At 36.9% G+C, this 24,743-nt stretch overlaps 1 protein-coding gene across 4 annotated transcripts in view; it reads right to left on the reverse strand.

The window, feature by feature from the left end:
• The window catches only part of LOC149086558 (glutamine--fructose-6-phosphate aminotransferase [isomerizing] 2-like), a 222,453-nt gene that overhangs the window by 47,734 nt on the left and 149,976 nt on the right, over positions 1-24,743 (reverse strand). The window contains exons 9-12 of one of the 4 annotated variants that reach the window (XM_089256031.1): positions 22,606-22,629; positions 18,363-18,377; positions 16,698-16,830; positions 15,560-15,630 (exon numbers count right to left, since the gene is read on the reverse strand). In XM_089256031.1, the coding sequence (XP_089112157.1) occupies positions 15,560-15,630; positions 16,698-16,830; positions 18,363-18,377; positions 22,606-22,629 (243 nt within the window). The remainder of the gene's footprint in view (positions 1-15,559; positions 15,631-16,697; positions 16,831-18,362; positions 18,378-22,605; positions 22,630-24,743) is intronic. The other 3 variants (XM_089256032.1, XM_089256033.1, XM_089256034.1) reach the window with 3 other exon arrangements.

The following is a 24,743-nucleotide window of genomic DNA, read 5'->3' on the forward strand; positions in this document are numbered from 1 at the left end:
TTCTATGGATAGTGTATGTTCTTCTCTTAGTGGTTTTTTTTCTAATTTTAGTTTCCCAAATTTCTTTTGCTCCTTTCATGTTGGGTTGCTGTAATTTCAATTTACATCCATAGTTAATAGGTATATATAGTTATCACCTACCTTGCCAAGCAATGTGCCTAATGTGGCTATGAATGTAACATATCTTAAATTCTAAAGTAATCATGTTTAACTGTTAATTGTTACCACTGTGTCATTCATCTTCCCATGAGTGCCTTAATCCATTCGTAAAAGATAAACACACTTAATCATGTCTGATATCGTCTATAAGGATCCTATTTGGGAGCACCTATCCACATGAGATACCTGGCTTACATCGACAACAAGAAATCTGGTGACCTCTAGTTCTTGCAGCGGATTATTCAAGACCGGAATTGTAATGCGGAACACAGAGAAATGGTAACTATAATTACGATGTTTTTCTTTTTGGTGTCATCCAACTGCAAATTGCTTTTGTATGCATATACTTATACAATTTTTTTAACTTTAATTTGCATATGATTATACACCTAATTTTTAAAATGCAATAATAAAATTTTATAAATTCAATTATGTCTGTAGTTTTGTTTGTATTTGGGATTATCTGCAATATGTCTAATGCTAGTTGTATCGCAACTCAAACAGAAACATCTCATGTGATGTTAGTAAAATTATCTCGTGTTTATTGAATTTTTGGATCAAAAATCCATTGTATTTTGCCAAATTGAGGCAAATTTCAAATTATCAGGAGATCACTAAAGAGACTACCGAATATTGTAGCATGATTGAAATATTAAATCAGCAAATTTTACTTACGATTTCTGATTTGATCAGTAATCTGGATCCAGAAAGTCCCTACTCAGTAATTAAAGATTTTCTAATTCAGACATTTGGGGTGTCCGAATCTTTTAAAATTTGAACCTTGCTTCAGGAATTCTCTCAGGTGATTGAAGGTTTTTAGCACTGCTCCAAAGAATGACAGACCTAGCTGGTTCGAATTTTTCTCATAGTGTTTTGGAAAATATATGGCTCTCGCATATGCCAAATGCAGTTCACTTGGCATAGGATACGCAGAATTTTCTAAAGGGGGAAGAGTTAAATTTTTTTTCTTTTCATGGGTGTTTACGTTTTTTTCAGCAAAATAACACTAATTTTGGCTTGAGGGGGTTTAGACCACCCCCCCCCTTTACATATGGCAATGTCATTCATTATTATCTATTCTCAGCAACCTTGTTGGCCATTTTGCCTGTTGTGGCATTGTATTTGTATTTTGAATGAGAGGTTGTCAGATCTTGATCTTGCACATAGAGTATTTGACATAAATTTCAATTCTTCCAAATGTTCAGAAGTTGGAAGTGTGGACTCTTTGCAATTACAACTTGATATAACATCTGAAGTGAAACCCTTGAAAAATCAGTTGTCAAAATTTTTGGATAATTCGAACCTCAAAGTATCACTCCCAAGAGGGCCCCAGAGTGAGTGATAGAGTAGAACAGCGGTGGTCGATGATTGCACCTTTGCTGGTAACATTACGAATATGGCAATAAATAGAGTAAGAGTATGTGTGAAACTGTAGTTATTTTAACTAGTAAACCCCCAGTCTCAGATATGGTGACCCCAGGCCAAAAAAGTATGACTTTAAGAGCCTCAGCACACAGATTTCTTGGTGAGTGAGTCAAGCGGAAAGGCAAGAGCGATGGTGGTAAAAAATTCCAACGATATTGGGTGATTATGTGATTGCTATCCACCAATGGGCAGATTTTTTCCGCAGCAAACTTGCTGATTTTCGCCTTTGCACCTGTGCTCTTCCTATTTTCCCGCCATCACTTCCATCCATTCCCTGCCTAATACAGTATTTTCCTTTGTTTTTCCGAGCGTGCTACATAAAATGTTTTTCCCATATTCAGAAGTGTTTCAAACCTTCGGGTGCTCGATAAATATAACTTTACATAGCAAATATTAATAATTCAATGAATTCTGTAGGTACTCAGACCCTTGCCACATAATATATTGTGGGTGCTCGAGCACCCACATCACTCTCAGCTCCGACATCACTGCATGTAAAAACAATGAAACAAAAGAAATTTTTAAATACGAGAGAGCAAAGTTTTGAAACTTTATAGACTTGGTCAAAACACAGGTAACTTGAAAAATTAATGGTGATAATAGCACAAATTTTAGTTGACTTAAACAGGGTTCAGACATCTTATGTTAAGTATATAGATTTTTCTCCCCCTTCCAATTTTAGTATTATGCCAACTACAGGGGTGGGAAGTGACTAAGTCCATTTCAGAGCAGCAAAATTCAAGATTCAGAGCAGTTTTGGAGCAGCAAATTCGGGATTTTGAGCAGTTTTGGAACAGAAAAATATGGGATTCAGAGCAGATATTTATAAATTGGAACAGTGAAATTAACAAGAATATTTTCGTTAACCCTCAACCCTTTTCAAAATAAAACTGCACTGTCTTTTGTTAAAAATCTTTTCGTCAGCTTGTTTTTGGTGTTTTAGGCTTTTGACACCTTGTTTGAAAGAGCGGCTGCCATAAAATTTTTTGCACCCGTCTATTTAAGATGATTTTTGCTTACTGATGGCACTATTTGCTGCCTTGAACAACAGCACTTCAAATGAGCTAAAAAAAATTTTATAAGTTTTTAATTTTTTTATACTTGGAAAGAAATTGTTGCATAATGGGAGAGAATTTCGGAAGAATCACTCGATGTTTGGCGATTCAGCACTCATTATCTGGCGAGATTGGCGATCTGACACTCGTTATTTGGTGAGATTGGCGATTTAACGCTCGTTTGGCGATATTGACGATTTAACGCTCGTTGTTTGGCGATATTGACGATTTAACGCTCGTTATTCGGCAAAGTTTCTAAACTAACATTCGTAATTCGGCGGACATGCGCTTTTTACTCCCAGAATGAAAATGTTTTTCACGAAACATCGGGATTTGACACAATGACAATCGACTACAGTAATTTCTGCTGCTTCCAGTGACGAATTTTTTTTTTAAACGGAAACACTCGAATTTGCACTTTAAAGCTGAAAGGCATTGCAAACCATCTTCAGTTCCACGATCACGGACAATATCGGGGTTTCGCGATGGAAAGCCCGATCAGGGGCCGATAGTTTAAGTATAGTGGAATAAAACACGCTCTTCTCGTAAAGAAACGTTTCGTGGCTGGCAGGAACAAAATTTTTTTGGCGTCCTTTCCGAAATTCCGGGCATACTGTACCAAAATTCGCTATTTGGCGCAGAAAAATGCGAAAATACGCTATTGGAGCAGGATGGCGCAAGATATTAGTTTTGGCGCAGTGCGGCGCAATTGGTGCAGAGTTCCCACCCCTGCAACTATGAGAATGTCATCACAAATGTCGAGGTATCAGGGTAGTCACTTATCGAGGTTCTTCTGCATTTATTTTTAAACGTATTACTATAATAAAAGGGCTACGATTTCTAAAAATATTTTCGGAAAATGAAATAAGGAAATTGTTAGGTTTTCTCTCGATTCATTTATTAAATCATTAAAGTAAAAAAGATTACATTTTTAAATTTCAGATTGAATGCCTCCATTTTTTCCAGACGATTTGGATGATGATATTAGGATTGTACTTCTTTCCACGCCGCTCAAAACACCACTTGCTTGGCAATCACAATGCGTAGAAATCGCTAAACAATTGCACCATTGGCAGCCCCAACTCATTTACTCAAGAAAGGAGGGAGAGGGAAAGTAGAATCGTTACTCACTTGCCAAAGAATCGCTTCATGTGCAGAGGTGGCTTAGTCACAGTCTATTTGTTAATGATTGAAAATCATGCTTACAATTTTTAGTTGATAGTGGTTTTGATGTCAGCATATTACCCAAGTCATTAACGGGTTGTGGACCACAGACATCTTACATGCTTAGCATGGGTGGAGATACGGGATGTGTGAGGGCATTGCCTCCCTGCGTCAAAGGTGTAGTCGGCTGATATAATGTATATATGAATTGAGATCGTGGCCCCCTCAGACTTCCAAGTCTATCTCTGCCTATGATGCTTAGTGCTGCCAATGCTACCACAAAAAAGTTCAGAACTAAATTAATGTCACTTGGTCTATACTAAAAAAAAAAATTACTTTTTGTTTATAATCGCTGATGTGTTGAAGCCTATATTGGATGCAGATTTTTAAAATTGATTTAATCATGGACATAAAAAATTGTGAATTATGTGATACTGCTACATCCTTATTATTTTGCAAATCATTATTAGCAGCTGATGGAGGCGGTAAGAAAACCTTCGTGTGGATAGCGGAAAGTGACATCCTTGGATAAGTCACCATCTGGTGGCAGTGTCAGCAATTGTCAATTTGGCCTGAATTAGGTTCAACTGTCCATGTACAGTCCCATACAGTGCACATTCAAGCTCCAAGGAAAGATTGAGATATTCATTGTCTTTCTAGTCTAGTGGTCTAGGGCAGTGGTTCTCAACCTTTTTTTTGTCCATGGCCCCCTTTCACCCATTTCTCATTCCTGTGGCCCCCCTCGCGAAGATGAATAATTTTCTACTCCTCCCCCCCCCCCCCCGTTTTTCCATTAGAAGATAGTTATTCAAAAATTGTCTGAAGTATAAGATATACTTCATTTTATATTGTCTGAAATATAAAATGTTTGAATTTGATTAATTTTTAATTTATGAAAATAATGAAAAAGCAAAACAAACAGAATACAGTAAAAAAAAAAAAAATTATTTTCAGTCAATGTAGACTGCGCTTGAAGATGGCACAATGTCATCAAGTTACTGTACTGGATGATATTTGTATTATTTCCAAATTAGTTTTTTTTTTGTTTGTAAATGATTATGGTTTCATTGAGAAATGTCAGTTGTAACTTCCAAAATACGCATTCTTATACAAATACAATGCCACAACAGGCAAACTGCCCAACGAGGTGGCTGACTTAAGAACATCATGGATCCCGAGCCATTTTTTGGAGGCCCTACCTACTACACCTCCCCCCCCCCCCCGCGGAATCCCCTACGAATCGGTACATGCGAGAATGTGCGTGAAGTTTTTTGTTTCTCTGTAATGCTTGTCATGTGTAGTGCTGCCACCTGCCACCAGTTTTTCTAACTATGAGTGAAGTGTTATGATTGAATGATTTATCGTTGTAGGACTGTTGCTCTCTGTGGCGAGACTTTTTAGCGGGGAGATCGGCTCGCATTTGCGCCTTGAAGTTGGGAACCACAGAAAACCAACTTCAGCCGACCACCACTGTGGGGTTCGAACCCGGATCCTCGCATCGCGAGTCCGTCACTATAACCACTCGACCACCACAGCAGCTGTACATATGTTTGAAGAATTTTTTGCAATAAAAATCGCAAAAAGTGGTAGCAAACAGCTTTATTAATTTTATTATCTTCATGCGGATAAAAGTAATAATGAGGAAGTAGCCACACAAATGAATCACAATTGAAAAGTTCAACCTTTCACATCGTTTTCAACAATAATACATGTATCAAGGATATTGGTTCATGTTGTAGCCCTACTATGAATTTCAAAAAATGAACTAAAATACGTGCGAAAACTTTTTTATTTGTTTGAACCATTCATTCCAGAAAAACCATTTACGCAGTGACAAAACTGTTCATGTGAACATAATGATTCATTATCAGGATTTCAAGCCCATCGGAAAATATAAATAACCAGATTTTCAAATAAGAAAATTATCAGTTTGTTGACTTCAATTTTGATACAGTGAAAATCTGATATTTCGTTGGATGACAAGCTGCCTTCAAGTGGCTTTTTGGTTCATAATGTGGCCGCTCTCTCGCAGGCGGACAAAGCAACGTGCGAGTTGGCTTAAACACAGGGCAATATTTCACATAACAGTCCGTACTATATTTAATATACAGGGCGCATAGGTAACGGGGCATATGACATTTTGCTGGCGAACCATTGGTCCTAGAGGTATACTTCCAGTTGGAAAAAGTACTCAAATAATGTGTAGTATTCAGATATTTGATTCATGTTGCCAGGGGTTACATGGTTATTAAAATAAAAATGTTAACTCTTTATGCGAACACCCTGTGCCCCAAAACCCAATGTGAAAATTGTTTCCCGGTCTCCAACAAAAAAATTTGACGTTTCTAAGTGCAATATTCACTGAGATATTCGAAGAAAGTTGGAAAAAAACAGCATTAAATACGGGGAAACCATTTTATATCCGTTGCTGTTTTTTCCTAAATTTCCTCAATTTTTCGAATTTGCATATCTCGGTGAATATTGCACTTACAAACGTGAAATTATTTTAGTTGGCATCGGGAAAGACAGCAACAACGTCTTAATTGGGTTCTTTGGCACACGGGGATGGTATAAAAAGTTTTTATTACTTTATAACTATACAACCCCTTACAACATGAAAGACATATCTGAGTTGGACACGTGATTTGGATACTTTTTCTAGTTGGGTATGTCTCTAAGACTAACGGCACGCCAGTAAAGTGCCATACGTCCTGTTACCCATGAGCCTGCATATACATGTAAATAGTTTGAGACGAAATAAAGTCGACTCCCGTTTTAACGAATACCGTTATAACAGGAAAAATATCGTTCTAGCAAAAACTTTTCTAATCCCCGGGTAAGTTTACATAGATACAATATAAAAATTTGGAATTCCTTTGTAACGAAATTTCGTTATTACGAAGTGATTTCTCCTGTATCTTGGAGTTCATTATAATGGGGTTTGACTGTATTCCCCCCGAAAAAAATCTGACATTTTTGCACTAAAGTAATTGAACTTCAGCAATTTGATCTGAAAACAGTCCTTTTTATAATGATTATGTCCTTTTTACCTTTATAAATTTAGGAAGGAAACAGGGGTGGAGAGAAAAAAAGAAAAATGACCAAGAGGGGCTCGGTTGTGCGTAAATGCCTCGAAATTCCACTTGTGCGCAAGGGGATTCGCGCCTCACTCTGTTTTATGACAAAATTTCACATTTATGAGACGTTTGACTATACGGTCACGATTAATCTCTATGTATAGCTTTCAATATTAAAATATTTCATTTATACGAAGAACAATTTAAATAATTTGACAATTTCATTTTGATTCGAACTCTCCAAATCTTTGGCATTTAGACATCATTTCAAACTATCAAATCCACGAGGTTTTTGCAGATTGTGAAAACGCGTCGCTGAATTGGTTTTGCATGTGTATTATCAACACTAAAAACCATAAATTTTAGGTTGACAGATACAAAGAGATGCATTCAGCCGGTTACTGACACTTCAAAGTGAAGACTTACGTGAGAATTTATTGCACTTTTCTGAGAAATCAGCAGACGCAGTGAGTCTCAAATGGATTTAAATTAATTTAAATGTGGTCATACGCCCTTTAAGAATTTTTTTTCTAATGTCCACAACATTGTTCTTGCAAGATAGGAAAATTGCATTGAAATTATTTGGGATGTTGCAGGCCAGTGGTAGGCGCCTATCGACATTTCGTAGTGATGAATGTCTGATCAACTTGTAAAAAAATTGAGATTATATATATTATACCTCAACAAGGCTATGACCACAGTGTCAAGGGACGCTGCTTAGAGCGCATAGATGCTAGTTCATCTTCGGATGGAATCAAGAACTTTCGGAAGATTATGATGTAGATTTTATAGTTGATTTTTTTTCCTCCGCATATTATGATCCGTCCATTGACGGACATTGATTATGTGTAAATTTATATGTGCAAACTATATGTAATATTTTTATTTATTATCCTGAAGATATCTAATAAAATTTCCAGACATACCCATCCTCCGGGAACGCTTCGATATCTCAATGAGATGGGAAGCAGGGTGTGTTTGGCCTTCAGAGGTCAAAGGCCAGTAGTAGGCCAGCAGCAGGCTTAAGTAGTAGGTCAGTTAATTAATAGGAAGCATTGCAGTATCGATTTAAAAACTTTAAAAAGGTGTAGTGTTAATCTTAGAAGAGAGAAGTTCTAATACCTTATCTTCTTGGATTGCATATAGACAACAATCAGCAAACCAAATGACGTTAATACCGTCTTAAATATGTTCAAAATTACGTTTTTCCTGTTAAATTGAAAGGAATGGCATATGAACACTTGCGATTGAAACAATAGTAATTTTATGCAATTATAGTTATACAGCAATGTAGTTTCAAAAAATTAAATTTCGCGGGTATTTTTCCTCATGTATGTGTGATTTGGTGTCTTGGAGTTCATTATAACTGAATTCGACTTTATTTGTTTTTAGCAAAGGCAATGAATTGGCTCCCCCCTCATAATTCATAAAAAAATACCCCAGAGCAATCATTCTTTATTCGATTTTTATAAATATATTCCCCATCAGGCCACTGCTGTAGATAGCTTTGTGCTAAACTAGATGGCTATCCGTCTGTAATTGCATGAGAACGATGGGTTTTTTTTTTTTTACAAGCTTTCATTTTTCACTCAGACTTCTTGGATTCCATTTACTACCAGCACTCAAAAGAATGTCAATGAATGGTCAACAAATCTTTGTCCGCTTTCTTTATGGCAGCCCTCTTTGAATGAAAAGTCTTCGAACACACACAATTTTCTGTGTTTACAGTTACTCTATTTGCTTAAAACTGTTCTAATAGTTTGTGTCAGGGCCTACTGTCACCCCCCCAAGTCGTAAAACCACCAAGATTACATGAACTTATTTTATTTTCTTCCTCATGTTAATGTTACTTGAATAGGGGAAAATTTGCGAAAAAGATATTCTATAGGTATGCTATTCTATGCATTTTGTTTGCAATTAAATTTTTTTAGTCAGAGTGACTAAAAAAATTTAATTTCATAAACTTCTTCGTGGCCCCCGTATCAGTAGCCATGGCTCCCCTTTTGCGAGATTTTCATCCGTGGCCCCCCTGGGGCCATATGGTCCCCAGTTGAGAACCACTGGTCTAGGGCATTCTCTCGGCAAGAGAGACTACATGGATTCAATTATCTGTAAGGGCAGTAGAATTCTCTCTTTTCTAAACACATCTTATCAGCCAGCTGTTAAAAGCCTTCCTATGGATAAAGGAATCCTCGCACATTTACTAATACTTTTAAAAATGTGAGGCATTTCCTACGCAGTTGGTTTTTTATATTCCAGAGAAGGGAGCGAGCTTTTAACGCCTTAAGATACCGTTGAGAAAACAATGTGCAGAAAAGCACACAATGCAGTAGCTGAAGACTGAATAGTATGAATATAACATGCATTCTCAATTTAAAAAAAAAACATTTGCAAAATCAAGGATTTTTGGCACAAGCAGCTGGTTGTTGGTCCACTTCACAGAACATTTTTTAAATGCTGACTTGAAAAATAAAGAAAGAAAAGATGCTGGGATTCTGAAAACTGAACCGTAACTGGGGATAGGCAGAAGCAGGCAGGGCTGGCACCAGAAGTTCCTGAAATTCTAGGGTTTTTTTACACATGCTTATACACCTTTTGAAATGTAGTTTTATATTTTAACTTTTGTACATTATACAAGGTTTGAGTTTACCTTCTTTGGATGGTTTGTCACTATGGTGGTGTACGGTGTCTGTACCATTTTTTTCCCTTGTCTCCCATTGTACAAAAAATTCAAAAGGTCGCATAAATAGTGCGTCCGTATTTCAGATTCCAAAAACCTGAGTCATCTCTGATTGGTTAAAAATCCAAACTATTTTAGCTTGAAATTCGGTTTTTTAATCAATCGGAGATGACACGGGTGTTTGGAATCTGAAATACGGATGCGCTATGTTCACACCCAAATGCAGGAAACCTTGGCAAGACCGGTATCTTGATGAATTCTATAAAAAAAACCGGAACATACACAAAGTTTTTCTATAAGTTACAGTAGCAAAGCCGAGGTTGACATCACAGTACAACTCAAATGACGTCATCAAGAGCAAAAGTTAAAGAGGGAAAAATTTCAAAGAACTTCGATTGGTGCAAAAGCACCAAATTTTCTCGGAAAATCAAATGTTACGGCGCAGTATGTAGCAGGAAATTGCTAATGGCTCAGTAATCCCATCCCGGAATAACAGGACAATATAAACCAAGGGTAAAAACTAGGGCATCAAATGAAAAGGAACACCACAAAAGAAATCTAGTGATTTTTTCTCCTTGAAAACTGCCCTTTTGGTTGGAGTTACCATCTGGTCTATAGCATGGACATCTTTAGATCACCCTCCCGAAGCGAGGCAACTTCGACTGCTCTCCGGAGTGTTAATTGCATGCCTTCCAGGGAACCTCTGAACTGTCATGTTTCCCTAGGGAGGCTTACATAAAACATCACCATCTGAATCATTTATCTATTCTGGTAGACGGATATACAATGTGTAAACTTTACATTTTGACAATTTTTACTACTTAACTAGAAAAAAAAGACAAGACATTTCTGATTTTTTTTTTCTCAATCTGATTATTCACCTAGTACAGTATCAACATAAGAGATATTGTTTCATGAATAGAGAGTTCATGCATAGAAACATCCAAGAGCGCAAACGTCTGAAAATTTAGGATGTGAGCTACGTTGTCTGCAGCCCTGATAATTCATTTCTAATATGACAATGTATTGGCTTACTATTAAATAAATTATATCTGAGGTTTAGGCATAGGCGGAGATAGACATGAATGGCTGGGGAAAGGACATGAGGATGATACAAATTCATACATATGCATTAAATCAGTCAGCTCCGTCACTGGTTGTAAGGGGGAGCATTACCCCTCCCCCGTATCTCCACCCATGGATTTAGGCTGATTGCACCTAGGTGTTGTTAATACTCGACAGCCTATACCAGAGTCTCTTTTTGAATATTCAAATATTGAGATTGCAATCTTTATTTTATTAGTGACAAGAAACTTAGTTTTAAACAAGTAAAATAACATTGAAGAGCTCATATACAGTGAATCCCACAATAGAGTTTTCAAAAACTTGTCATGAAAAACATTGTAGGCATGGGGGAAACACTTAAAACAGGAAATTTCAGAAGTGTTAGTGAGGGTTAGTACTACGAAAAGTCGTACTAAGCAAGAAAACTTTCTAAGTGGGAACGTTAAATGCAATATACTGTAGTAATTTTAAATTAATCTACATTTTCAAATAGTTTTCAAACGCGTTTCAGAATGTTTTTTATTTTGTGAGTGCCAGTAATTGATTCCTTTACTTCAACAAAAACCACAATAAAAAAAAAAAAAAAAAAAATCAAAGTTCAGGTTGGGGGTGCCCTGCACCCAAAGCCCAATCGACCAGGGTTAGCCTCTGTCACCAGATGCAAACTATAAAGAGGCTACAGTGGGGACCTTGTAGCCAGAGGTGAACTGTATAGGGGCTACAGTGGGCCTCTGTCACCAGAGGCAAATATAAAGTAGTATTACATATTTTTTGGTATTCAACTAAATTGATTAGAGTCGCCCTCAGGGGTGTATGATGGATATGGACACACAGGGCTCCATGCTTGGAGGAGTCCCGCATATGTGGGAATATTAAAAAAATATATATTTTTTTACTATAATATAATAAAGGTAGCTATGTTTCAAATATAGAAACAGTAGTGATTATTCCAAATACATCAGATAAAAAAGAATTATTCACAATTTGAAGAAGCTCTACAGATAATTTTTCTCTTTGGGCTCTACATCTAGTAATGGTGGCCCTGGAATTGACCTGAGGGACTTCAAATACTTTATTTTAGGCTTGAAATCAATTTAACCTGGATAGTAATGCAATTATTATAAACTCTAGTTGAAACAGTAGAGAGATTAAGTGCAACCAATTTTTCAGGTAGTTTTTGGACCCTTAATACCTTAGTTTTCAGTTATATTTCTTTCTGTAAATTAAATGCCTTTTTAGTTCCTATTTTAGGTATTCTTAGTGCCTTTTTGCCTGCCTACTTCAACTATTTTTAGTGCCTAAAAATTTCTGGCTCTTTGATTACAATCCCAACTATCAACACATTCCTGAAATAAGAAAAATGGGTTTTTCTTGAACAATGTTTTTCCCTCTTAAAGATTTATGTCGTAACTCGAAAAGTTTATTAGTCAAAGAACCACTACATAAAATTTTTTGCACCAGGTCAAGAAATTCCTAACCCCAGCCCTGACGATACACCTACATGAAAATGTTAAGTGACTAGATCTTTATTTTATTAGTGACAATTGTTATAAATGACAGTATTGTTATAAATCATTACAGATGGAATGTATTAGCATTATGCATTGGGACTAGAGACCAATATTGTTATAGAGCCGCTGTGGTGGTCGAGTGGTTATAGTGCCGGACTCGTGATGCGAGGATCCGGGTTCGAACCCCACAGTGGTGGTCGGCTGAAGTTGGTTTTCTGTGGTTCCCAACTTCAAGGCGCAAATGCGAGCCGATCTCCCCGTTAAAAAGTCTCGCCACAGAGAGCAACAGTCCTACAACGGTAAATCATTCAACCATAACACTTCACTCATAGTTAGTAAAACTGGGGGCAGATGACAGCACTACACATAACAAGCATTACACAGAAACAAACTTTACGTCAGGTTGCACTACACGCACACGCACATTCCCACATGTACCGATTCGTTGGGGGGTTCCGCGGGGGGGGGGGGGTGCATGTGTGGTGTAGTAGTAGTAGGTAGGGGATCCATGATGTTCTTAAGTCAGCCACCTCGTTGGGCAATTTGCCTGTTGTGGCGTTGTATTTGTATTGTATTGTATAGAGAGTATCATAATATAGAATACAGCATATCACTAACAGCTCAAAAAAATTTTTTTAATTGAAAAAAAAAAAAATCAAAGAGAACCGTAGTATATTGCAGATATTACAAGAAACATTTGTTAATTTTTTTCAAATGCCTACTGATCTCTGAACAAAAACTTATTCATATACGCAAATAACAAAATCGTATGACCGTTTGAATATACAATTAAATCTAGCTAACAACATACAAAGTACTATCAAAATTTGTATACAAGCAATATCACTTGAGAAGTCTATAGAAAACCTGAAAATTTAAATTGAAGTTGTAACAGGCAAACTGTTAACAAGGATGTACAGCAATACTTTTATTCACGAGATATGTGAGATTTGAGTTGTATCAAGAGACGAAGACATTCTCGAGGAGTTCGATTTTAACCGATGAAGGGTTGTGTGTTTCGCAGGTTAATGCAAAATAAAGGAATGCTTCATGTTCGTCGCTTTGTATACACCTCACCAATCGTCACATTGGAGCCCAACGTTTTAAAATAGACGCGTGAGTGTTTTAGCTAAGCGGACATCCTAATTAGGTAGCAAGTGAGTGAAAATGGCATATTTAGCAAAATATCGAAAAGACGAACTCCATCGCCTTGCCGAAGAGATGGGCGAACCTACCAAACCCGAAATGAAAGTGATAGAGCTGAAGAAACTTATTACATCCAGTAAAGAATACGACGAGGTCTTCGCAAAAAGAGTGCTACAGACCCTTGTAGAATAGAGAATTCGACAAGAAGAAGCAGAAGAAAGAATTTGAGAAGAAACAGAGGAGAGGATTTGACGGGAAGATGCCGAAGAGAAAGAGAATTCGACAAGAAGCCGAAGAGAGGAACCAGCGAGCAGAAATGCAGTTCGAATTTGAGAGACTGAGCATAGAAACGGAGAAGTGGCAAGCTTCCGTTCGACCGGCTGTGACAAATCGGGACTTTCAAGTGTCTGCGTTTTGAATCATCGGATGACATTTCATTGTTTCTGGTCCTGTTCGAACGACACATGGGATTACACCAGATTCCGGAAAAATTGTGGATTACGTATCTCATCAACAGCTTACTGAAGGAGGTGGCTAGGATCTGTGCAGGGAGCCTGACGAGAAGTTCAAGGACTATCGGTATGTCAAGGAACTGCTGTTAAAGCGATTTAAGCTACATGCGGACAGATTTTGACAACTTTTTGTAGAGCATCAGAACTACTCAGAAAGTTCATGGCATAACTTTTATTTTGAGTTGAAAACAAGGGTGGTTAACAGAAGTTAAGGTTACAACATTCGAGGACTTGATTAATCTAGTCATAGCTGATCAGATGAAGAAGTGTCCTCCACAAGTGAAAGAACATTTCATCAATGTATGGGCCATGTTGATCTTCCCATTGGAACTAGCTGAGAAACTCGACGTGTATGAAGATGCCAGGAGTACCTTTACAAAGAAATTCAATTAGCAGTACGATGTCGGGGGTCGTCGAAAACAAACACAGAGGAAATATCCATAAACGTCATCAAAACCAGTGATTCCACAGACCTTTCGTGCAGATGAACAGACACTTCCCATGATCAGCCTGGATGAACAGCGACCTGTAAGCTGCTATGGATGTGGATATCCAGGGGTAATTAGAGCGCAGTGTCCGACCTGTAATCCTGAAACGACAGCGACAACCGCTCAGTTTGGTCAGTTGGAACTGAATCTATGCTCTTCTGTAACAAAACCCGTAGCATTGTTAAAAAGAAGCTTTCATCACCAACCAGTGCAAGGGCAACCACGAGTTACTCTGACAGGCAAGCAAGTACTAGACTTACGTTTCCGCAGGAACGAACGAGTTGAACTTTCCGGTGCCAGGCGACGCAGTCCAGGATCACCAGGATATTATCACATACAGCATCGTTGTAAAATGCCAAGCCAAACAATAAAGTCTAGTAATAGCTTCCATGAGTCAAGAATCAAACAAGTATAAGCAGTGCTAGAGAGGGGAACGATAAAAGCAGGGGGAGTGGCTATGAATATTCTGATCAAAACCCTAATGCCCGTCGATCAGAAGGTCACAGCCATGCCCAAAGAAGTCGTGAAAACAGGTTGACTCTCATGCGAAGCCTCACAAGAGGTTCTGTGAAGCAGAAGGTGGAATAAAAACGGAATGAACACAAAGGTTATGTTGACAACAGTTCCAGGCAGAGTTTTTGAAGGAAAAACTGGTCGACAAAGTGCACGCCACAACGAGATAGACCATACCCTGTGCTAGCCCAGAGATTGCCTACGAGGTACATAGTCGTTGATCCGGCCAACTCGGGTATCTCTGTCAGCGTATATCGTACTTCTGCTTTCACACCATGTGCGAAACCGGATGCTGTATCCGTAGTGTCATCACGAAAGAAAGGACGACCACTCAAAGTTAGAACTAACAAGAACACTAAACAACTTCCAACAACACCTATTGCTGGTTCCTTGCAGGGACGTCCGCGAAACCAGAAGGGTAGTATGTAACAGGCAAGCTGTTAACAAGGATGTACAGCAATACTTTTATTCACGAGATACGTGAGATTTAAGTTGTATCGAGGGACGAAGACATTCTCGAGGAGTTCGATTTTACCTTCATGACGAAGGGTTGTGTGTTTTGCAGGTTAATGCGAAATAAAGGAATGCTTCCTGTTCGTCGCTTCGTATACACCTCACCAATCATCACAAAGTTTATTATTTCAGATTTTCATAATCATTCTTTCTATACCAGATACAAAAATATCAACAATAAATATTAACTAGGATATTATTTTACTCATATATATCTTTTAAAGTTTTTTAGATGAAGAAGTTTAACTTACGCCCATCTCTTACAGCTGCGACATCATCATCTTCAAGGAAAATCACTCTGTTTGTATGCTCAATAACAGCACTGAAATTGATTCATAATATATCTCAACAGCATACATATAAATTCAAAATCAGAAGCTTATTGCACACTTTCGAATATCAAACCACAGTAAAGCTATGACTAGTCAACTTAACATGGCTTACGTTTGAGAATCAAGATATAAAGTAAATTTATCAATTTAATTGTTCAGTGCATTCTGTACTAATTATAATAGAATATACATTCAACAGAGACACAATTGGATCATATTTGGCTTTGCAGTTGTATTATTTTGTTAACCATTATTATTTCTGATCAGCTACAATGTTTTTGCTGCTTCAACTAAACAAGACCATTCAAAAAGTGTGCAAGTTGCTAACTGACATTTGCAAATTTGAATGCTAGGATTGAATTTCTCCAGTTTCATCAACAAGAACATTTCAGACTTCAGAGAGATATTTACTTCATCTTACTAAGGCAAAAGAAATTATCACTATAATAAATGGACATCTGGTAACCAAGTTCCAAATAAGGGTTGGATCAGTTTTTCCCAAAGTGGGCAATGGAATGTTCCTGGGGGCAATAGAAGCTACGAGTATAACACAGGATCCTATGGTTTTGTTTGAGTTTGGGGAAGAGATAAGAAAAATTTTCTGAAGAAAGGGGGCAATGGTACCACGTACTATTATGATGAAGTTCTATGGAAGAGATAAACACTATTTTTTTTTCACTGCTACTGTTAAGCCAAGTGTGCATGCCATTTTAATATAAGTAACCATATAAATCTTGTGCGTGTGTGCAAAAAAAAGAAAAAGTTTTACATTCAATCTTTTTTTCCCTGCTAGTCTTTGCTTGAGGGGTTGTATATTAGAATGATTTCATGGACAGATCTAAAACTAAAAAACTGACTTGCAAGCATATACAAAAATAATAATTTAACTAGAATCTTTTTCCCCATTTTCTCCAGAACACTGTTTCTACTTTTGGTGAATTTTTGCATGGGTGAAGAAAAAATACATTCCATGGAAAGAGGGAGCGAGAAAAAAACCACTAGAAGAGTAAATAAAATATCTTAAGTATATATCAACTTAAAATACATTAATACAAACCTTGCATCTGATGCAAAAAAATATTCAACCTCTTTACTTTCTCCAACAGGCTGAAATTCAGTAGTTGAAGCTGATCTGTGCATACCTTGAGAGTGAGTTTCATTTGGTTGAGATGAATGACGTTGACGGAATTCTAAAACATAAATTTCAAGTTTTATCAATTACAAAACTAGCGAATTGAACTGTCAGAAACAATCAATATATATTAAGGATATTAATAAGTTGAAGAGCAATTATTTGCAATGTTTTATTGCCATTTTTGCTGTTAGAATTGATTTTGCACCATTACTTTATATTTTTAAATTACAATGAATTTATAATAATTTTCACTTAATGAAAATGTGTGCGTCTATAAAAATTTTGCTACGCAGAAAACTGATTATATAGATTTCATTTTTGTGAATCATACTGTATGTATATTAGCGGCTTCGGAGATACTGGATACTCCCTTCTGAATGTGGGTGCCAAAGTCACTCAAATCTCGTTTCCCCCATGAAAAGGAAAATTGCAACATATCTGGTGCTTCTGACCAGGGGAAAGCTTTTTATCAGCAAATCTGGTTTAATACGTCAGTTGCACGAATGAGTCAACGTTTGAGAGGGGTGTTCCTTATTTTTTGGCCACTGAGTGTCAAGTGTTTGGCCACTGATCCAGCACCAAAATAACTTTCATTCAAAGTCTCAACTAGATGCAGTCAGGGGAGACATATTTCAACACCTGTCAAATGCTGAAAGAATAGTTTGACATATGGCAGTTCTAAAAAAAACATGTCTTAGGATAAAGTTACAAAGGATGAAAAAAAATTTGTTTGCTATCTTTGTCCAAACAGAAAAAAATACCCTCTTATAACCTACTACTAAACAACACATGCACCTTGTATATATTCCTCTGGGGAACCTCTAACGAATTGGTACATGTGCGTGTATGTGTAGTGAAACCCGATGTGAAGTTTCTGTGTAATGCTTATGTGTAACGCTGCTATCTGCCACCAATTTTTCTAACTATGAGTGAAGTGTAATGATTGAATAATTAATCGTTGTAAGCCTGTTGCTCTCTGTGGCGAGACTTTCATGGGGAGATCGGCTCACATTTGCGCCTTGAAGCTGGGAACCACAGAAAACCAACTTCAGCCGACCACCACTGTGGCGATGGTGGAGTTTGAACCCGGATCCTCGAGATGAGAATGCCTCACTATGACCACTTGACCACCCAGCGGCCCTTCTTATAACCTGCAGAGCATAAAAGCAAAACAAAATTTCTTGGATAGCCACTACAGTACTTCTTTTGTACTTTAAAGTAGCGACACTACCTTCCAAGATCACAAGATAGTATGATTATATAGTAAATGGTGGGAAGAAAAAAATTTCACTATATAGCATCATGTCAGGCTTCTTGTCATAATTAAGTAAAAGTTGATGCTTGGCAAGAAGGAAGATATTTGGAGAAAAAGTTGTTGCATAGGCTACAGCTTTGAATTACCCACATTAGAATAAAATTATGTTTAAAACTATACGAGTTGTAACTTCATTATATAATTTTTCCCTAATTTCTCATAAAGTAAATTTCATATAAATATATATTCTAACATTAAAATTTCAAATTGTCAGAGTTAGACAATGTTTTGAACAAAATTCATGCATCGTCATAAAGGAGAAAGATCAATACCTGTGCTTTCATCCCCTTTTTAAACAGAATCAAAGTAGAAGTTATGGAAGTCACAGCATGCAAGGAAAAAAAATTCAATGTAGTGTAAAGTGACAGATGAATGATAGATAATAAATTAGCATATGAAAATTTGATATGAAGTACATTCATAATGCTCTGAAATTACACAATCTCAAAATATAAACTGAAGATGATACAATCACACCATGCAAAAGAATTTACATGCAAAGATATACAGATAATCAAGGATATTAAAAAATGTCCATCTCAGATGATCAGAAATTAAATTTTGCCCCAAAAAAAAAAAGTTGAGAGTAGAACACCCATTTTTCTGAATAAATTTTAAAAAATCATGCAAAATTATAGACATTTATAAAAAACAAACTATTATTGCTTTGTTATTTTGCAAGAGCACAGTTTGATATGCAATTTTGTAAAAATCTATTTCATATATTTTAATTTCTTTTTTATGCATAATTTTTCTGTCAACAAGTTGACAGAAAACAATATTTATACATTAAAAACAACATCATACAACTCCAAATAAATAAATAAATAAATAAAATATATATATATATATATATATATATATATATATATATATACACACACACACACACACACTAGGGGGGCTCTGCCCCCCTGCCGCCTTTGGCGGCCAACCCCCCCCCCACTTCTCTCCCGGACATATCTTGTTTATTTCGTCCCACTTCATCAGCATGCTATGGAAAAGGGGAAAGGGACGTGTGAAAGCACCAGCCTACTAAAAAAGCGAATTTTAATGAAAATAATAATAAAGCAACAAAAAACAAATGAGATTCATCAAGTATCCCCAGAAAACTTCCCCATGGGGGTCCCCAGATTCAATTCGCTGAATTTCAGTGGGGCCCCACACTGGATATATCTTGGGCTACCGATGTGTTGCAAATTTTACAATGTTAAACCACAAAAATCAATGAGATACATTCAGGGGCACCGAATTACAACCTGCCAACATTTCCATGAAGCCCTGACCTGCAAGCTTGTCGGACACCCCCCTGTGAGAATTTTTCATTTTTATCAATTTCACAACGAATAAAATCCAGGGCCCCCAACCAATTACCCGGGACACCAATTCGCATACTTTTGGTGGGGCCCCAGACTGGCTTTATCTCGGGCTTCGGCTGTTGCAAATTCTACAACAGAAAAGAATGAGATTCATCCAGGGCCCCCAAAATGAAACCTGTAAACATAGGGCCCCCGACTTGGAAGCTTGTCGGTCATCCCCCGGAGCGAGTGCCATGAAAAATTTTCATTTGTATTCGTTTTACCAACGAATAAAATCCAGGGCCCCCAAAATGAAACCTGTAAACATAGGGCCCCCGACTTGGAAGCTTGTCGGTCATCCGCTGGAGCGAGTGCCATGAAAAATTTTCATTTGTATTCGTTTTACCAACGAATAAAATCCAGGGCCCCAAAATGAAACCTGTAAACATGGGGCCCCCGACCTGGAAGCTTGTCGGTCATCCCCCGGAGCGAGTGCCATGAAAAATTTCCATTTGTATTCGTTTTACCAACGAATAAAATCCAGGGCCCCCAACCAATTACCCGGGACACCAATTCGCATACTTTTGGTGGGGCCCCAGACTGGCTTTATCTCGGGCTTCGGCTGTTGCAAATTCTACAACAGAAAAGAATGAGATTCATCCAGGGCCCCCAAAATGAAACCTGTAAACATAGGGCCCCCGACTTGGAAGCTTGTCGGTCATCCGCTGGAGCGAGTGCCATGAAAAATTTTCATTTGTATTCGTTTTACCAACGAATAAAATCCAGGGCCCCAAAATGAAACCTGTAAACATGGGGCCCCCGACCTGGAAGCTTGTCGGTCATCCCCCGGAGCGAGTGCCATGAAAAATTTCCATTTGTATTCGTTTTACCAACGAATAAAATCCAGGGCCCCCAACCAATTACCCGGGACACCAATTCCCATACTTTTGGTGGGGCCCCAGACTGGATATATCTTTTGCTTCCGCTATCGAAATTTTTCAACGTTAAAGCAGCAAGAAAACAATGAGATCCATCAAGGGCCCCTGGAAATGAAAACTTTTTACTTATACGTGAAATCTTCCCCGGGTACCCCGACCCTGTGTTGGGAGCACCGCTGTTGTGTGTGTATATTATACATATATACCTCTCGGCATGGACCCCCCCCCCCACAAAGGGCGGGCTGACAGGGGCCACAACGATTCTTATCACTTTTTGATTTTTCACACTATAAATTAATCACAGAGGGGCCCCTGAAAAGCTTGTTTGGGGGCTCGAAATCTAAATTCCAGCCTAAGGGCTCTGCTGTAGGAGCCTCTTGGTACATGCACATAACATGGTCCCGATGGGTCAAATGGGTCCCGATATGTGAATATCGACCCAATATCGATATATGAATATATGAATATGAATGTACGATATATGAATGTGAATATCGATATATGAATATATGAATATGAATGTACGATATATGAATATCGATATATGAATCGAACCCACTTCCGTAACAGATTTCCGTCACTCAAAAATTTCACCCACTTCAGTCACTCGGTTGCTTAGCAACAGGCCCTTTTCGAGTTTGTGATTTTATATTATATTATAGAATAGATTATATATATATATAATATATTTATAATATATATTTTTAATTATATATTTTTACAAGATATACAGAAGACTGGATGTTGTGAAGATATTTATTACTTGAGATGTTAATTTTTTAAGGAAGGAAAAAACTCATCACTGCCTCTACCGGGAGTCGAACCCGGGTCCCTCGATTGCCGGACGAGTGCTCTGACCACTAAGCTACAGAGGAGATAGAGATTTTCCTTCGCTAGAGCGTATATATGCCGAACGAACCGTGCAATGGACGGTGAAACCGATCAGCTAATAGCTCATGGACGACGAGCCACCAGAGGGCTATATATATATGACATGAATGTCGCTCTCCACTTGTTAATACAAGATATACAGAAGACTGGATGTTGTGAAGATATTTATTACTTGAGATGTTAATTTTTTAAGGAAGGAAAAAACTCATCACTGCCTCTACCGGGAGTTGAACCCGGGTCCCTCGGGAAAAAGTTTCTTCCTAGAAATCTACACATGTCGTGGCAGGTGTTTTTGTATCAGTGAAGGAAATGAAAGCGATGGACTGAGTTAAATTTCTGGGGGGGGGAGGGGGGGGACAAAGTAGTTATCAGCTCGCAATCAGAAAAAAAAAAATCTTAAAAATAAGAGGACATTTGTGAAGGTTTTACAATTTCAAATATGGCAGTTATAATGCCGATCAGGAAAATTTTGAAAAGAGCTTAAAAGATTATTCAAAATTGTTTCCAATATTAAATTTAACAAACAAAAGGACTTATTACACGTGGCTAAGTGGTGATCGATCTGCTGGAAAAGACCAAATATACGTCTGTCTTCAAAATTCTTTAGAATAGCCCAAATGATTTGTGTATGATGTATAAAGTAGTTTTGCATATAACATCCACCCAGCTTATCAGAAAACCCCTGAGTTAGCAAATTGTATATTAACTTTATTATATTAAGTACAACCTGAAATAAGCATGATCTGCTTTGTGACCCATATAATACATACCCATGGTTTTCCAAAATGAAATCAGCAGTGCATTTAAGTTCATTTAATAAGTGGAAGAAAATATGCATTACCTTCCCTGGGAAATAAGTGGATTCATACAATCTGTCTCTGAAGCCCCTGCCACACAGATAGGGTAAGAATTCTCAGTCAAACTCTTGCACCATAAGCCAGCCATTGCACATATGTATTCTATTTGCAAGAAGCTGTTCCAGAAATCCTTTTCATGACATAAAGAGCAGAGTTTCGAATTCTATACTGATGGCATTGGTCCTGACTACACCATATTCTTTCTTATGCAAGCACTTATGTGATCAACCTTTCACATTTTTTTTCGACAAGGTTTAATTTTAATCATGAAAAATCGATGTTTCAATTTGTCTTTTAGATTCTTTAGTATCTAAATTTTATATATATAATGTACATTTTTCATTTAAAAAAACTTTCTATATTAGTTCTTTATACTGTTTATTTACAATACATGACTTTTTTTTCTTGTTCATGATGTAAATGCAACTTGCATTTCATTGGAATGCAATTAAATAAGTCCATGGTTTGAACTTTTATAATATCTTAAAAAAGACCAATTCTAAAAACCAGATAAATAAGTGCTCTAAATACCTTGTACTTGCTGTTTCTCCATATCTTTTACACAGTGCATAGGTGAACAGATGGAATGCAAGACATGCATAAAAAAAGGATGAAGTTAAAAACACAAACAGTATAAGATTGAAACATAGGAAAAATCTAAAAAGGATGTGAAAAATTAAGATAGAATATAACAAAGTCCCAAAAGCAAAACCAGCAAGAAATGTGATGAGAAAAAAAAAAAAAGAGACAAATTTTCAAATAATCCAAATCAAAACTAGATTTAAAGAGGTTGTGTTTTGTTATCTAGAGGGAGGGAAGTTAGAGATTAGTCTTTAATACAGTTCCTTGTACTAAGACCGTTGTAAGAAAAACGGAAAATATCAACAAGATTAAATATTAAAATATTTAGATAACTGACCACTACTTTATGGGTGCACCAGCTTATAGGCTAATCGGATTTGTTTAAGAACTTTATCCAGTCCACAAAACAATTAAAAAATATTTCAATACAAGATATAAGGACATCAGGTCAAAAGACTGACTGACTGTAGGCACAATTAAATATCTTGAGCATTTCTAGTTTGGTTAAAAGGAAGGAAAACTTCAATGTTCAGAGAGAAGAAAAAATGATTGTTTATCAAGCAGAAGCAGAGTTTTTCTTTTAGCATGATGCAAGTAGTTTGATTACAATGAATAAAAAGCAAATTCAGAATTAATACATATATATATTTGCTAATTATGAAACTGTTAAACAAATGTATTGAGCTTTATTAAATATGAAGAAATACTTGTTAATCAGCTAAATATATATTTCACATAAATAAGACTTAAAAAAGTTATGACTACTTGTTTGGAGATAAAAATGCATTAATCATATTAACTTCAATATAAAATGTATTTCTGGAGTCATGAAATCATAAATATCAAGGGCATTAACACTAGAACCACGGAGTGGGTCAGTCTGACCCAAATCAAACTTCGTTCTCATTTATTTCGAAAACTTAAGTGCAGATGATAAAACGTTTTTGTCCTTTTCCATGATATCCTATGTATATTAATTAATGAAAACTTTATTCGCTTGACATTCCATATTTCAGAGCTATAAGCACTTATACCTAGAACCGCAGTTTGGGTCATTTTGGCCCAACATACTATTTATTGAATGGAAAAAAAGAGGGCATACAGTTTTCTGGGCATTAGTTACCCTCTCTAAAATGTATTTCTGAATGAAGATAGTGAAGAATACAGGTCTTTCAAGGTCAACGCCAATTTATTGTCCAAGAAGATTACAGGGGTAGGAAGTGACAAAGCAGCAAATTCAGAATTCGGGGCAGTTTTGGCGCAGCAAAATATAGGATTCGAAGCAGATATTTATAAATTGGAGCAGCAAAATTAACAAGAATATTTTTGTTAACCCTCACCCCTTTTGAAAATAAAACTGCACCATCTCTTGCTATCAAACATCTTTCATCAGCTTGTCTTTTGTTTTTGGTGTTTCAGGCTTTTGACACCTTGTTTGAAAAAGCAGCTGTCATAAAATTTTTCGCACCAGTCTATTTAAGATGATTTTTGCTTATTGAGGGCATTATGTGCTGTCTGGAACAGCAGCACTTTACAAATGGGCTAAAAATTTTCTAGAAGTTTAATTTTTTTATAAAAGAAAGAATTTCTCTGAAAGAAATTGTTGCAAAATGGGAGAGAAATTTCGATAGAATCAAGACTATGTTTGACAATTCAGCACTCATTATTTGGTGAGATTAGTGATCTGACACTCGTTATTTGGCAACATCAACGATTTTACGCTCATTATTCAGCGAAGTTTCTAAATTAGCATTCGTAATTCGGCGGACATGCGCTTTTTACTCCCGGAATGAAATTTTTTTCACGAAACATCAGAATTTTATGCAATGACGATCTACTATAGTAATTTCTGCTGCTTCAAAAGGTGACTTTTTTGAAAACGGAAACTGACTCACATTTGCGCTTTAAAGCTGAAAGACCATTGCAAACCATCTTCATAACACCATCACGGATATTATCGGAGTTTCGTGATGGAAAGCCAGATGAGGGGCTGATAGTTTTAATACAGTGGAATAAACATGCTCTTGTTGGAAAAAATAGTTTCGCAGCAAGCAGGAACAAAAAATTTTTGGCATCTTTTCCAAAAT

The sequence above is a fragment of the Pholcus phalangioides genome, unplaced genomic scaffold (genome assembly GCF_987345545.1).
Source record: "Pholcus phalangioides strain wild (caught in Gottingen) unplaced genomic scaffold, Ppha-v1.0 ptg000004l_1, whole genome shotgun sequence".
Lineage (NCBI taxonomy): Eukaryota > Metazoa > Arthropoda > Arachnida > Araneae > Pholcidae > Pholcus > Pholcus phalangioides.